Source organism: Pomacea canaliculata, linkage group LG9 (assembly GCF_003073045.1).
Source record: "Pomacea canaliculata isolate SZHN2017 linkage group LG9, ASM307304v1, whole genome shotgun sequence".
Lineage (NCBI taxonomy): Eukaryota > Metazoa > Mollusca > Gastropoda > Architaenioglossa > Ampullariidae > Pomacea > Pomacea canaliculata.
In genome coordinates this window covers 2688114-2702550 of record NC_037598.1, presented here as the reverse complement: position 1 = coordinate 2702550, position 14437 = coordinate 2688114, and the positions used below count along the sequence as shown (strand labels likewise).

The window sequence follows — 14437 nt, the reverse complement described above, 5'->3', positions numbered from 1 at the left end:
TATAAGCTTTGCAGCCTCTCAGTCTTTTCTCTTTAAAATTTGTAAAATGCTTACATGAACAATAACTTTTAATCTATCGCTGATTTTTATTCCTCTGTAATAATTACACGGCATTAGACTTTGTGCATTAATTCTACTTTTGTCTTGAAACTACATCCACAGTGGCCTTGTGAACACAACAGCATGTGCTTTTTCTAGTGTTATTTTCAGGAGCCTGCTTCAGTAACTAATGACCAAAAGTTGTGCAAATAAATTGTACATACATAGCAAAATATGCTTCTGGCATTTTGTCCGTCATATCTGCCTAGTGTGCAGGAAATACATAGTCTAAAAATGCCACCATCCTGCATATCTGGACAAAAATGTCTGCAAGAATATTTTATTATAGTCTGCACCTTACAATATTGTTAAATCCTGGAAACCTAGTAAAAACGATCACACAGGGGAAATTCATTTCCAACATAGAAGTAATAAATGTCATATTTACTGTGTGCAAGTGTCTTTAACAATGTCTCCTCCTTACCCTTTTGAGGTTAAGGTTGACCCCTAACCTTTTGGTTGTTGGTAAGTGAGATGTTAGAGACCACACTTTTCTCAGGGCTAGCTTTTTGTGAGGGGATTGCCCATCTCCTTTTAATGCCTCTCCTTTCCCAGTCTTTGGAGCAAGGTAGGTCAGCTAGGTCAACTGCAGGAAGTTTGTTGCACCACACAGCAACACATTTGGGTTTGGATGCCACAGTTCTAAACATTTGGCTATCTGCTTTCCTTTACCTTCCTAGGCATTGTTTCAATAAAAAAATAAAATAAAATTAAAAAGATTGTCTCTCATTTGAAATGCAAGAGCTTATAACAGTAATCTTACTAGAATTTCAAACTCTCGGTTCATATTTGAATGTACATCTCTTTCACAAGTGTCTGAGAAACGGCTACTTTTACAAAATGACTTCAAACAAATGTTATGAAAGACTTGTGCATGTTCTTGAAAATGTAGTTTAGGAGTGTAGGCCTAAGAAGAATTTTTATTTAATAAAATGAGATTACCTAAACTTTCCCAAATGAGCACAATTTAAAACACTGTCAGATTGCAGTTTCCAAAAAATGTTTTTTTAAACAATGACAATCACCATTTTTTTTTAACATGCTCCTGAAAATTTGAAAGAAATAAATCCAATAACCCACTATTTCTGCTCATCAATTGTGAAGAAAGTTGTTGAGGAGGGAAAAGTTAAAAAATATTTAGACTCTGGCTTCCAATATCTACTTTTGCTGCACGGGTGTGAAAGCTATAAGGATAGCTATCCACACATTTTATTATATATTGCTATAAAAATGGTTTATAAATAACTTAGGTGTCCACCATATACAATAAAATAGTATTAAAAAATTGTCCCACAATTATGTGATGATTTTTTTAATACCCATCCATTTTTGTGCACATTTTAATTTAAACCAGCACACAATAAGCCTGTGAGTTTTCCTACTAAGATTTTGATGCATCCAGTAAGAATTTCAAGATACTTGCTGAACAAAACAACTTTCACCCTTTGAGTGCAGTGGAGGCAGGATTGCAAATTCTAAGTGAAACTAGAGACCAATAACCATTCATGCCTTTAAGGTTTGGAACGAATGACTATTCAACATAAACTGTAACACAGAAACTAACTGCACATTCTGGTAGAATTTAGGACACATTATAAAGTTGCCACCTCAAGTCGATGTAAAAAAAAAATTCCTAAGCAAGAGCACATAGGAAAGAAAAGCAAATTTTAGAATCTCTTTCATGAAGACCTTCTTTTGAAGCATTTCAAAGAGACTTTTTGCTGCTCAAGTAATATATTTGTTTTAAGGTTTTAAAACAAATGTTATCTGATATAGCTAGACACGCTATGTAACATTCTGCATTTGAGCTTTTTAAGCTGAAAACTAAAGAGAATTCTGCAAATCAAGGGTCTACCTAGAGGTCTCTGAAAACCAGTGAAAAATAATGCTTACTGCAGCAGAATCAGACCCTCATCAAAGGTTCGACAATCAATTAAGTTAATATCCTGTGCATTGCATGCATCGTGCATATAATGGACTGAGTTAAATAATAAATTGTCGACACAAATGCACTAGAAACTAGACCAGAACAGCGCTCTGATACTCATCAGTCATGAACTTGCATGTACAATAACATAAGTTTCTGCTCAACAGAATGACCAAAAGCATCAAAGTATAACACTAAAGATGATGACAGGCTGTATTAGGACTGCATGTTGCTTCTAACTGGTCCTACTCCATCCACTCCTGGTTTGCTCACTTTGCAGGTGAAAAGAGGACGCGATAAAAACACTCGCACACAGCCATAAGAATACATCGGTACTGGTGTTGTGCCAACTTGAACCCAAGACATCCTCTCAATATCAAAAACCTCGATAGCATCAGAGTACAAATTGTCTTTAGCTCCACGGCGACGCCCCCCAAACGCATATAGCTTTTCGTCTAAAACACACAGGGAAACAAAGTCCCTTGGCAACTTCATGTCTGGTAGAACCTCCCACTGGTCAGATGATGGGGAATATGCAAAGAAGCCCTCCAGGCCCACGACATAGATCTTGTTATTGAGAACAGCGGCACTGATGCACATGTCATTTGCTGGCAGGCTCTGGGTGAGTTGGGTACATTCACAAGTGCTAGTGTCAAAGCACTGAACCAAACTGGTCACCAGCTCCTCAGTATTTTTGCCACCAAAAAGATAAATTTTCTTTCCAAAAGCAGTAAAGCCCATGTTTTCCACTGCTGTAACAAGGCTTCCACATGTTTCCCACTGAAAAGGAACAAATCCCAAAAGTCAAATACATTGTGTTCTACAAAGCCTGTGACAGTTACATTTCAGCCCTGTCTGCTATACAATAGCAAATGATGCTGTTTGCTTTTAACTTGTAAAATACACATTAATTCAGGAAATGTTTTTGTCTGTCATCAGTGACATCAGAACATCACTTTACGCACTTTAAAACATCATCACAGGCTTGACACCATCACTATTGCAGCTAACCATTCTCATCATCCATGCTAGCACTGCTAGTCTCTCTCACATAAGTACACAAGGTCCGTAAACATGATATTGCCACTAAAAATAGAAAAAAACAAAGAGCCAAAGTATTGTATAAAAACAGATGGTCTGTAATGGGAGCAAGAAGTATGACCATCTGCATTTATGTGCCTGACATGAGTTGGTTGTGTATGTTGCTACTATGGTAATTAAATTCAGACACAAACTTGCAACACAATCTAGAGAGATAGTTTGGCTCTCTTTGGACTAAACAATCACACACTTGCAGTACTACATGACTTACCTTATTAGACTTACGCTCCCACACCTCAACAGAGTCCAGCACATTCTCCTCATCAAAGCCTCCCAACACATAGATAGTTTCATCTACAGCTGCCATTGCATGCCGCCTTCTGGCCTGAAGCATGTTAGCTCCACGCAGCCAAGACTCAAAGGTAGGGTCATACTTCCAAAACTCAGCACTGCGCAGACCACCCGACACAAAGATTTCATCTCCAATGGAGCAGGCAGCAAATTCATTGCGCTTTTTGAAGGGCAGTTGTTTGAGAGCCATGAATTCTTGGGTGTCTGTGCGATAGCACTCCACATCGTTACTTAGGCCTTCCCCAAGTCGACCCCCAAGAAGAACAGCGCATTCAATGTATGGAAAGGACATACGAGGCGTTATCTGTTTAACAGTAATTTTTTTTAAAAATAATTGGGTAATCACATCAACTTAAACATCTTCTAAATTTGAAATGCAATGTCAAAAGCTATACACAAAAATGTTATTGTGTCATTACCTACATCAGATACATGCTAACTTTAATGAGAATTCTAAGACATTGAGAAGGTGCAACTATAATGTTCTTGTTTTTGGCCTTAACAAGACTATAGCTTCTTTATCACATGCTTCTTTGAAGTGCTCATGGAAGAAAAGCTATACACTGTTAGGTTTACAGACATGATTATGTTTGCTAGTATATTTCTCATTTGGTTTCTATGGCTGCACAGTGATGCTCACCTGATAAGAAGGTAGGGTGTGTCTGCGTGATGGAACTGTGTGATATAGAACAGCAGACTCCAACAGCTCCCTACCCTCATCACCAGACAGATATCTTTTGCGGCAACAACATCCATTAAGTAACTACGATCAATTAGAGGGAACTTTATACACTTCAGAACACGATTGGTGTGGTATTGGCGATGTTCAGTGTCATGCTCCAGCCATCGAATAGCAGCCTCAAACACCTGGACAAACAACAACAATAAAAAATTAAGCTCCTATACTATCACAGTAACTTACTCTGTTGTTGCCAAGATATGACTTAGTTTTCAGAGGTGCCACTCTGCCTCCCACATGAATCATGTGTGATGAACAACAACTTCTTGCATAATATATGTAATGATATTTGCTTTGTCTTTGTGACTGACAAAATGTTTAGAGATATTGCAAAATACTGTGTTTTTCTACCAGAAATGATTGTGTAGCTGTGACATTATCATATTCAACAAAAGCCTATACTTTCCCAAGCTAGTTCTTTGTGAGCAAATGACAAAGTTTTTACCTCCTCTTCCTTGATGCAATTTAAGCGTCTGTCACTCAATAAGTCGATAATGCACTCCACTGACATCCGAACAAAATCATCATCATCCACAATGTTTGTGAAGTGCTGGCATGCAAACTTTTTAGCGAAATCATACATAGGGCGATGGCCATGGGAGTCAGCCAGTGTCATTGCAGCAAGGCAGTTGCTCTCATTCATGCATTCCTGAAGACACACATAAATATGCACTTACTAAAGTTAACAGTAAAGGTCCCATAACTCAGTGGCTGTGAATGGCAATCACAAGGCAATGGAGAGGGTAATAAAGTCTTCCTCTTTTTCTGTCTTCTACAAATGTGCACAATAAAATTGCTTTAAAACAAAGCAAGCCTAGAAGAAGGAACCAAACTGAAATACTCAAAGCAGTGTCTAACATCGCTATTATACACACCGCAATTAAAACAGGCCATATATTATTCCTGTACAGACCAACATTAAAATGAGCAACACATTGCTGTCATACAGATAACTAATAACTCAGTCTTATCATTTTATGTATTCCAAATGAAAACAAATTTGTCTTTTGACAAAGGATTGGTCCCACAAGAAGGTGATGACAGGGTTACTCTTTCAAAGAGGCAACAACAAGGCAAAAGAAGAAGTTGGGGGAAAAAAAAGATGGGAAGCAAGTTGAAGCAGATAATGCAAATGAGTTTTTTCTTATTTGGATTTTCTTCCTTTAATGACATCAAAGTTTGGCAGAAAAGTTGAGAGTGAAGTACAATTTTCTAGTTGTGTTGATTCGTTACAGCACTCCGCTGATTTTTCTTAATAAACAAGAAAGTATATAAAGCAGACCCTTTTAAATTTAATACACTATCACCATTAACACCAGCTACATCCTATTATCATGCAAGCCATGGATTAATGATTAACTATGATCTTGTCTCTTTCTCTCACATGCACAGACAAACACACCTCTATTAGCACTAGCCACAGTCCTTTGCTCACCTGAAAAAAAGAAACACATGACTCCACTAGCTGGGAAATCTGAAACTGATGGGCTTGTGTGAAAAGGTCTTGCACAGTGGCACCTCCTATTTCTACATTGCCTGTATAAATAAACTTGAGAACTTGCCCAAATACAATGGGGTCAATTTGTTTCATTTCTATAAGTTCCTTCCTGCTTTCTTCCATGCCAGACGCAAACATGGTGCGGAAATATGGTGACCCTGCTGCCAATATAACCTGAAGACCAAATAAGACACACACATTAGTCAATATCTGATCCCAGAAAAGATACTTATGCCAGAGAACATGTGCTCAACATGAAAGAGACAGTGTTATAGAAAAACTATAATAATGTGATTTTTGGAGTTACCAACACATTTATTGGGCTACTACTGCTCAGAAGACTTGTTCTATTCATATTGCTACTATACTGCTCTGAGGTCTGATAGCTGGAAGTATAATATATTAAGAAAACATAAAAGAATACTCTAAAAATAATTGTTTAGTTGTTCACTAATAAGAGTTTCTTGCTGGTCCACTGAGCAGGCATGGTTTCTTGACTAGGTAAATTTGAGTTCACTGAAAAGAGTTAAGACATACACAAAATTAAAAGTTAGAAACATCAGTGTAAACTTCTCTAAGCACCTTAAGATATACTGAGTAAGCAGCAGAATAAAAGAATCAAGCCTGACAAACAGTGGCGGCAAACAAACTGCAAGCTTTGTACCATCAATACACATAGGTCAAATATACATACCTTATGACATGGATATAACTTGGACTCAATTTTGATGGTCATGTCTGTATACCCACTGTCAGTTCGTAGCTGATTGATGTTTTCAATAAGAGACTGTCTGTGCTCTGCACTATCAAATGTAGTTTCACTGGCTGATGCATCTATGTGCCTTACATCCTCTCTTGTCTCAACTTCCATGAGGGATTCCTCTGTTACATTGGCCATTCCAGTTACACAGTTATGTCACAGCTACAATGTCTGCAAAATGATGCAGCTTATGTACTAATTATAGGATGCTTTTGAAATAAAAAGTGAAATCTTACTTTCTTGCATATCACTACCATGATGGTAAAAATAAACATAAAAATCTGGAAACATGAAAATTGGATTGTATAATTACCTGTGTCTGCTACACTTGACGCCGATACAATGATAACCTTGCTGGTCGGAGGACTGCTCTTCTCTCAGACTCTTGACCCGACTGCGACAGCAGGCATCACTTCAGACGTTGATGGCAGTCAGATTTGTTACAAGCCTTGATATGTTCATTTATGCCATGTAATTCATTTCCGTGTTCTTTTAAATTCTCTTTGTGACACTTTTCCTCAGATGTATAGCAGGCAGACATTCATCAAAACTGAGTTGACAACAGATCCCGGAGCTGATACAAACGGAACGGAACTGCTGCTTCCAGGGAAGTAACTCTGGACAGTTGTGACAAGATGGCGATGGATGGTTGTCTGCTCTCAAGTACCACAACAACAGTGGCTGCAGTACAGGCATCATAGAAGTGGCTTGCAGGCCCACGTCCTTCCCCAGCCCGCCTCTAAAAAGTCTAATTTTCATACTATGAGCAATTCTTTATCGAAAACTGTGAAGAAGAGCAGTGGAGCAGACACTGACATTTAGTGCAGCTACATAAGGTAACGTCTACAACGGTATGTTGATTTTGTTTTGAACATTTTTCCTGCCACATTAGACATTGCACATTACAGTCATCTCCTGTAAAGTAGTAATTTCCCGTTTTATACAGCCAACTTTAGATAACAACTGCTGGATTATCATCCTTCTGAGTAAATTATGAGATCGGACCATTAGAAAAAAAAGGTGAAAAGGATGAATAAACGAAATAATGTAGTCGAGATTTTATTTTGTTAGTAATAATTTGGGTGGCGAACGTATTTATTCATAACGAAATATGTCCTGTCTCAATAATTAAATTAAAATTATCTTTAGTAGCAAATGAAAATTGGGCACCTGTGGGTCACTTGTGTATGGCAGTATATGTAAAATGGCTTTTTGCTAACACCCATCTCTGTTTTGTCTAGGAAATTATGCATGCCTTCAAGATAGATCCCAGGTGGTGTTTACTGAAATATGCATATTTTGCAGATAGATTGTCCTTCTTGGTGCATCCTACGCTAAATGATGTGCTGAACATAAAATGCTGTACATTTTGATATGTAATTCACATATCTATAAGATTAGAAGTATAGAAGCTTGATTGAATCTTTTGTCAAAATCATTGTAAGGGAGAAAGTAAAAAAAATTATATGATAAATACATTTATTCTGTTATGATCATTTAATAATTTTAGCTTACACCATTTTTTTGTTTACTCATCATTAAAGCCAATCTCATTACATAAAAGTGTCCACTCCAGAAAGATTAAATACATCCCACATAAAATAGCTTAATGTGCATTTAGCCAGCCCAAAACAGTTGTGAAAGTTCATAAATCAAAGTATATATTTAATGTAACATACACATTTTATTTCATTGAAAAGTGCACAGTACTATCAACTGATACAGTGTACATCATGAATGGGGGGAGGAGGGCTTATATATTGTGAAACATATAATCATTGAATTGGTAGAAGAGAGTAAAAGGGTTTGCAGCCCTAACAGAGGATGTTGATAAATCATATAAGCTTCGATGGCATGATGTGATTTACTGTGTGACACTACAGCGTTGGTACTGGTAACTATATGCTAGCTTGACAACTTTGCTAGGTCAAACAGTCAAGACTGTTGGAATTGGCATTGAGGGAATGCAGTTTGCTGCTATTATCATCATTTTTGGAGAGGGAGTGCTGTAGCTTAGTGGTTAGTGGTCTTGACTAAAGAGCAGGTCCTTAGTGTGTAGCAGCTTTTTCAGAAAAGAGATGGGTACTTGATTTATCAAGGAAAGTAAAGGTAACAAAAGAAGAGGGATATGGGCTCTGCTTTCCACATCCATCCCCCATGACTAGACATGATGAACCACTTAGCTTGAACCACTATAGCTGAAAGTCATTGAGCCTTTCACCTTCATCATCATCATTTAGCAACTGTGCTTTAAATACACAGAATATGGAAAATGTGTATGACACTTTGCCTTTCAATTGTTTTAATAAATCATATAAATAGGTTGTGGTAATGTATGTGTCGTTCTGCTTATTTAAATATATATCCAACCCATTTGTCCAACGCCAAAAAAAAATTGTGCAGGAGTACTTCTTTTGTCTACGCTACGGGAAGGATGTATACATATTGGGATAATATTTTGCTTATGAGTATTTTTATTTGAATGTTTACCATCAAACTAGAAAAAAATCTATTAGAGCAAATTTTGACCATGAATGTTTTTAGATTTTCAGTATTAATGAATCATCACAGAATCACCTCAGAGAATGAGGAAGAGAGTGAGATGTAGAGGGGTAGCGAGGTGATAGAGATGTAGGTAGAGATGGAATGACACTTGTGGTGGCGCTTCTTCCCACCACCTCTCCCCTCCAGCACACTCAGTGCTGACAGCCTAAGGCAGGGGTGGGCAATTAATTTTCCCAAGGGGCCGCATGAGAAACTGGGATGGTTTTAGAGGGCCGGACTAATATAGTTAACTCCGTTTTACCCAATACTGTATATAAAGTATATATACTGGCGGGCGGGCCAGCGGGCGGGCCGGTCAGAGACGAGGCGGGCCGGATCCGGCCCGCGGGCCGCGCTTTGCCCAGGTCTGGCCTAAGGGGTACCCTTATACGTCATGAGTATGTGTAAAGTTGAAGAAAACGTTCCCACAATTAATTAGAGAGGGTATACACATCACGAACACGTTTACTCGCATTTTGTATTAAGCAGACTGTACATGTTGTTTCGCATCGACAATTTCTCCCTTTCTTTTGGGTGGGTGGATACGCACCCGCGTAACTGGGATCATAACTGGAGTATGTGGAACAAATATTGGATCAAAGTGCAACCCAGATATCAAGCCTGGCATCATGCCTAGCCCCATGATCTACCTGTTCGATATCTGTGTACTCAGCATCACATGCCGGGGTAACTCATCTGCCTGTACTATAAGCAGTGCGCTCAATATATAATTGTATATTCCTGACCGGACACATTTCATACGTTGCAATATTTGGCAAGTCTTGTATGAATTTTGAATATAAAAATTACACACAATCGACAATATAAGTAAAGTTATGAATGTCGTTGGCGACTGTGTGAGTACAGGAGGGTCACGCGGTGGATGCTGGTCACGTGTGTATGCACTGACTGACGCATTCGTCACGCGCCTGTTTCGCAATCACACGGCGCGCCGGTCTGTCTGTTCACACGAGGCCGCCTTCAATCAACCTACCCCTTCATGGTATATGGTGTCCGCTAAGGAGCCTACCCGGAAGTTATGTAAGCTGTGTCGTGGGACAAGAGTGACAGTCTAGGGGCAGTAACGAGGGACTAGGGTTCGTGTCCCCCAATAACACCCCGGGGTGTCGAATGACCAGTCGTTTGACGTCAGACAGGAGGCAGAAGGACACACGGCGCTACAGCACGCACCAGGTTAGCCAGACAGTTACTCTCAAATACTTTCTCATCGTTTCTCTCACCAGCTTCCTTGGTTCATCGACACAAATAAGGTCATCTTTTCAGGTCATCAGGTGGGATTTTAAGCACATTTCTAGTCGCTGTCTGTGGCGACCCAGGAACCCCTTCTTTTGTTTACTACCGACACTTGAACATTTCTTATGAACTACTTAATGCTTAAGCGGCCCGGTGGCGCAACGGTTAGTGCTGTTAGCGCCTGTCACCAATACAGTGAAGGTTGGCTGCCCTGAGTTCATTTCTCGTCTCGGGCACGTTGTTCTTTCTCTGCATGTGGCACCTGTTTACAGGGCTGGCTGCTCTCCGCCAAGGACGGTCCCAAGCCCGGCTGAAAAAGGAGGAGGGTTGGGCGTGGGGCCAGCACCCCCACCCCGTAAAAACAAATCCTTGCTACTAAAACATCGACAACAGTAAACTGTCGTCGATGGCCCATGCACCAGGAGGTGCGAAGGGCAATAATAATATATAATAACTTAATGCTTAGGATAGTGTAGGAGATGGTGTTTTTTTGTTTTTGTTTTTGTTTTGTTTTTTGTTTTTTGTTTTTTGTTTTTTGAATGGCAGATGTGCGTAGCACTAATAAATATTTAGTTTTAACTCTTTCTCTGTTGTCCGACGTCTCTGGACCGTGAGGTAACGCTCGTCCCAGATCTTGAGGCACTTGAAAGTGCTGACCCACTATGAGAACTTGGTGAGATGCTGAGGCACTTGACCATGCTGCCCTCAGTGAGAAGTTTGTGAGTGTGTGCGGTCATTGAGAAGGCGATGAAGATGCTAGGATACTTGGGCCCCGTCGGCGAGAAGCTGGTGAACATTCTAAGGTGTATGGATAAGAGAATATGGTGGTCATATGGTAGGATTGCTGGCCAAAGACAGTGAAAGGTTGGTGGATGTGCTAAGGTGTGTTGGCCACAGTCAAGAGGTTATATCTATGGGCCGTGAATTTCAAACTAAGACACATCTGACGTTCCAGCCTTCAAGTGGTCCGTCCCACTGTTGTTATTTATTTTTTTTCTTTTAGTTCACACCTTTTCAACTTAAACCCCCAAAAGAATCTGTCATACTTCGAGGCTGCGTAAGTTCGGCTAGACCATGTGTCTTATGTCATACCTGTTATTTAATAATGATTGCAACTCATCGTCGTCTGGAGACGGAAATTCGTCATTTTTCTCATAGTCATCGCGCCGACAATTACATCTTTTGCAGATATCGTTCCCTCCCTCCCACGAGAATTATGTTGTTGTTTGTGGGAAAGGGAGGTCTAAGTGTTTAGGGAGAAATATGTAGACAAAGGCAAGTCGCAACAATGGCTTGTGTCAGTCGCAAGATGGTAGCCGGAAGTGGGCTCTACAGTGATACCTCGGTTCTCGAACGCCTTGACTTTCGACCAAATCGGTATTCGACCAGGAAATTCGAGAAAATTTTGTCTTGGAATTCGAACAAATATTTGGAACTCGAACATCCGAACGTCCGATATGAGCCGAGTTGAGCCAAATGGCGTTCATTCGGCCCAGCGCGCCTTGCTTACGTCATCAGTGACAATAACCATCCCCCTTCCCTCCTCCCTCCACATTCATTCCCTCCTGCCATAAAGATTGGTACAGGTACAGTAAATGAAACACAATTTACTGTACTGTACAGTACATTTTTTTTTGTTTTTTTTTTGTTTTTGTTTCAATAAATACACTTTTATTTCTTATTTCTTGTTGAGACTCATGTTTTTCTACATATTATATACAAATTAGGCCAGTAAATAGGCATTTTCTGGGGCTTGGAACGAATTAATCCAGTTTCCATTATTTCCTTTGGGTTTCATTGCTTCGGTTCTCGAACAGTTTGGTTCTCGACCGTCCTCCCGGAACGAATTATGTTCGAGAACCGAGGTATCACTGTATTTATTTGGAGGGCAATGCGCAATATACCGGTATATCAGTATATTTTACGGGAAACAACACTCGATGACAGTCTGAGCTACTGTTCATATTAGTCATCAGTTGAGCTGCCGACACTGCTCATTGCTACAAGATCCGAAATTCGCGGGTTTATCGACATCCGTCATGTTTGGTCCCATGGCTCTGTGACCTGAACTATGGCCGAAGCTACTTTGCAATAAGCGAAGTCTTTGAAATACAACTATATTAGTAGCAATGACCGACGATTCTATTGTCTGCCTAGAGAGACCAGTCTTATATCACTGTCAAAAGTGAACTCTGAGCATTGTACATCACGTTCAATGTTCAAAGTCGGGTCCAAGCTGAATTTTTTGTATGAATTGAAAAGACGTGGTAAAATTAATTAAAGGGGGATCCTATAAATATTCGCTACATCAAGCGAAGCTTAGTCCTCTTTTATTAGATAGTAATTATCCACTCTCCAGTGATGGGAGCGTGAAGTCACTTTTCAGCTTCAATCGGATGACGGGATGCTGACATCCTGTCCATCATTTATTTAGCTAAGTACCTCGAGGATTAAAGTATGATTTCACACGGTTATTAATCCCAGTGGTTATTAAAATATTGCAAGTGTTTAGCTTAATTATAAAATTATTTAAGCCTGACAGAGGGTGAGCGATTGCTGAGTGCAGTAGAAGCGACTGCGAGAGATTGCCTGGCGATTTCTCACTGGGTAGAGACTATAGAGGTGTCTCTGGACTGGTAGACAGTCCTTTATAATGTGAACATATGAAATGTAGGGGTCTGCTATTTCAGTGTTAAAGTAAAATACTACGTTCAACATTTTTTGAAATGGTTTGATGTTGCCGGCCGTTAAACTCAAGGTTACAAAAGATCTGTGAAGCAATAGTGACAAAGATGTTTCTAAACATTTCACTCCCCACTTATTTCTCTCAGTTTCGACCCGCCGGTATAATGTCACCACAGTTAAACATCTCCGCACATACACACACAATTGTCCACTACCAACCACTTCAGTGTTTTCAGGTGTAATTACAGCATACTAATTTCAAAATGAGTAGGAGCCCTGTGGGTGGTAACTCTCGGTAAAAATACCAAGTTCTGTTTCTTGAAAAGGTGACTGATAAAAGAAAATAATTATTAATAATTAACTATGTATTTTCATAGTTTTGTGTTTGATGTGTCTAGAGAGACATGCTTTAATGATGTATATAGATCAGACGACCGTATAATTATAAAACATGGTTCCTTGTCAACGTGCATGATCATGTTCACCTGTGTCATCTGTGTGCACTCTGCCACCCGGGACTTTTGACTGATAACACTCACTGAGCCGTGTCAGAGGAAAAGGGGATGAAAGATGCGAAGAGAGATGCATGTCAGTCATGCCATGACCGCCTCCTGTAGTTGGGGGGATCACATTGATAGATCGCCACCTGTGGTTGGGGGGATCACATTGATAGATCGCCAGCTGGGGTAGGGAGATCACATAGATCGCTACCTGGGGTTGGGGGGATCAGATAGACTAGCAGCTGACAGGCCGCCATCTTGTCTATTGTGGGCGATAGTCGGTAGGTTCTGTACAGGACGACCTCCAGTCTTTGACGTTTGTAAGTCAGTTCTTCCTCTCACCACCCTCCAAGGTGCCTTCGACAGTCTTCGACAAGGTGTTGTCGGATCACGTGACTACAGAGGACCGGCTTATGTCGCCTGACTGTTGAAAGTCGAGGTTCCTGGTGTCCTTGGCGTTCTGGTGGCCCAACGAGTAGCTGCTGTCACCAATACAGTGAAGGTTGGCTGTCCAGAGTTCAGCTCTCGTCTCTGGCACGCTGTTCTTTCTCTGCATGTGGCATCTGTTTACAGGGCTGGCTATCCTAAAATACCATTCCATCCTCCCTCTCCTGGTGTCTTACGAGTGTGAACGTTTACAGAGGAAAGAGTGTGTTTACTAACGAGACAGGTGTGTTTACTAATGAGACAGGTGTTTACTAATGAGACAGGTGCTTGCTAATGAGACAGGTGTGTTTACAGAGAAAACATTACGTTTACTAAGGAGTCAGGGTACGTGGGTGCTTACGGAGGAAAGAAAACCTGAAAGAGTCAGACGTGTGTTTACCAATGAGATGTCGTTTTGTTGCAGACAAGCATCAACGTCATCATGGGTCCGGAGCCGCTCCACGCGTCGATGTCGGAACGCACACCGGTAGGTGGCTCCACTGTCCCCGTCCTCTCTGTCCCCAGTCTCTCGCGACTTGGAACATGGCATATGATTACCTGTAGTGTGTCTCGCACTACATTCGGGATGTGTTATGTGCTGTTTTTGTCTGAA

The 14437-nt window shown here is 40.3% G+C and overlaps 2 protein-coding genes across 2 annotated transcripts in view; one reads left to right on the top strand and one right to left on the bottom strand.

Moving 5' to 3' along the window:
• LOC112571724 (kelch-like protein 24) lies at window positions 1–7262 on the bottom strand. Its single transcript, XM_025250961.1, is given in 8 exon segments — window positions 1–2806; window positions 3339–3722; window positions 4059–4162; window positions 4165–4285; window positions 4603–4806; window positions 5593–5829; window positions 6350–6586; window positions 6729–7262. Coding segments are annotated over 7 exon segments (1818 nt in total). The 5' UTR covers window positions 6554–6586; window positions 6729–7262; the 3' UTR covers window positions 1–2242.
• Window positions 7263–9901: 2639 nt separating this feature from the next.
• Window positions 9902–14437, top strand: part of LOC112571723 (ATP-binding cassette sub-family A member 3-like) — a 29340-nt gene continuing 24804 nt past the window's right edge. Inside the window, 2 exon segments of the mRNA XM_025250960.1 lie at window positions 9902–10153; window positions 14249–14311. Of these exon segments, the coding sequence (XP_025106745.1) occupies window positions 10091–10153; window positions 14249–14311 (126 nt within the window). The 5' untranslated portion in view covers window positions 9902–10090.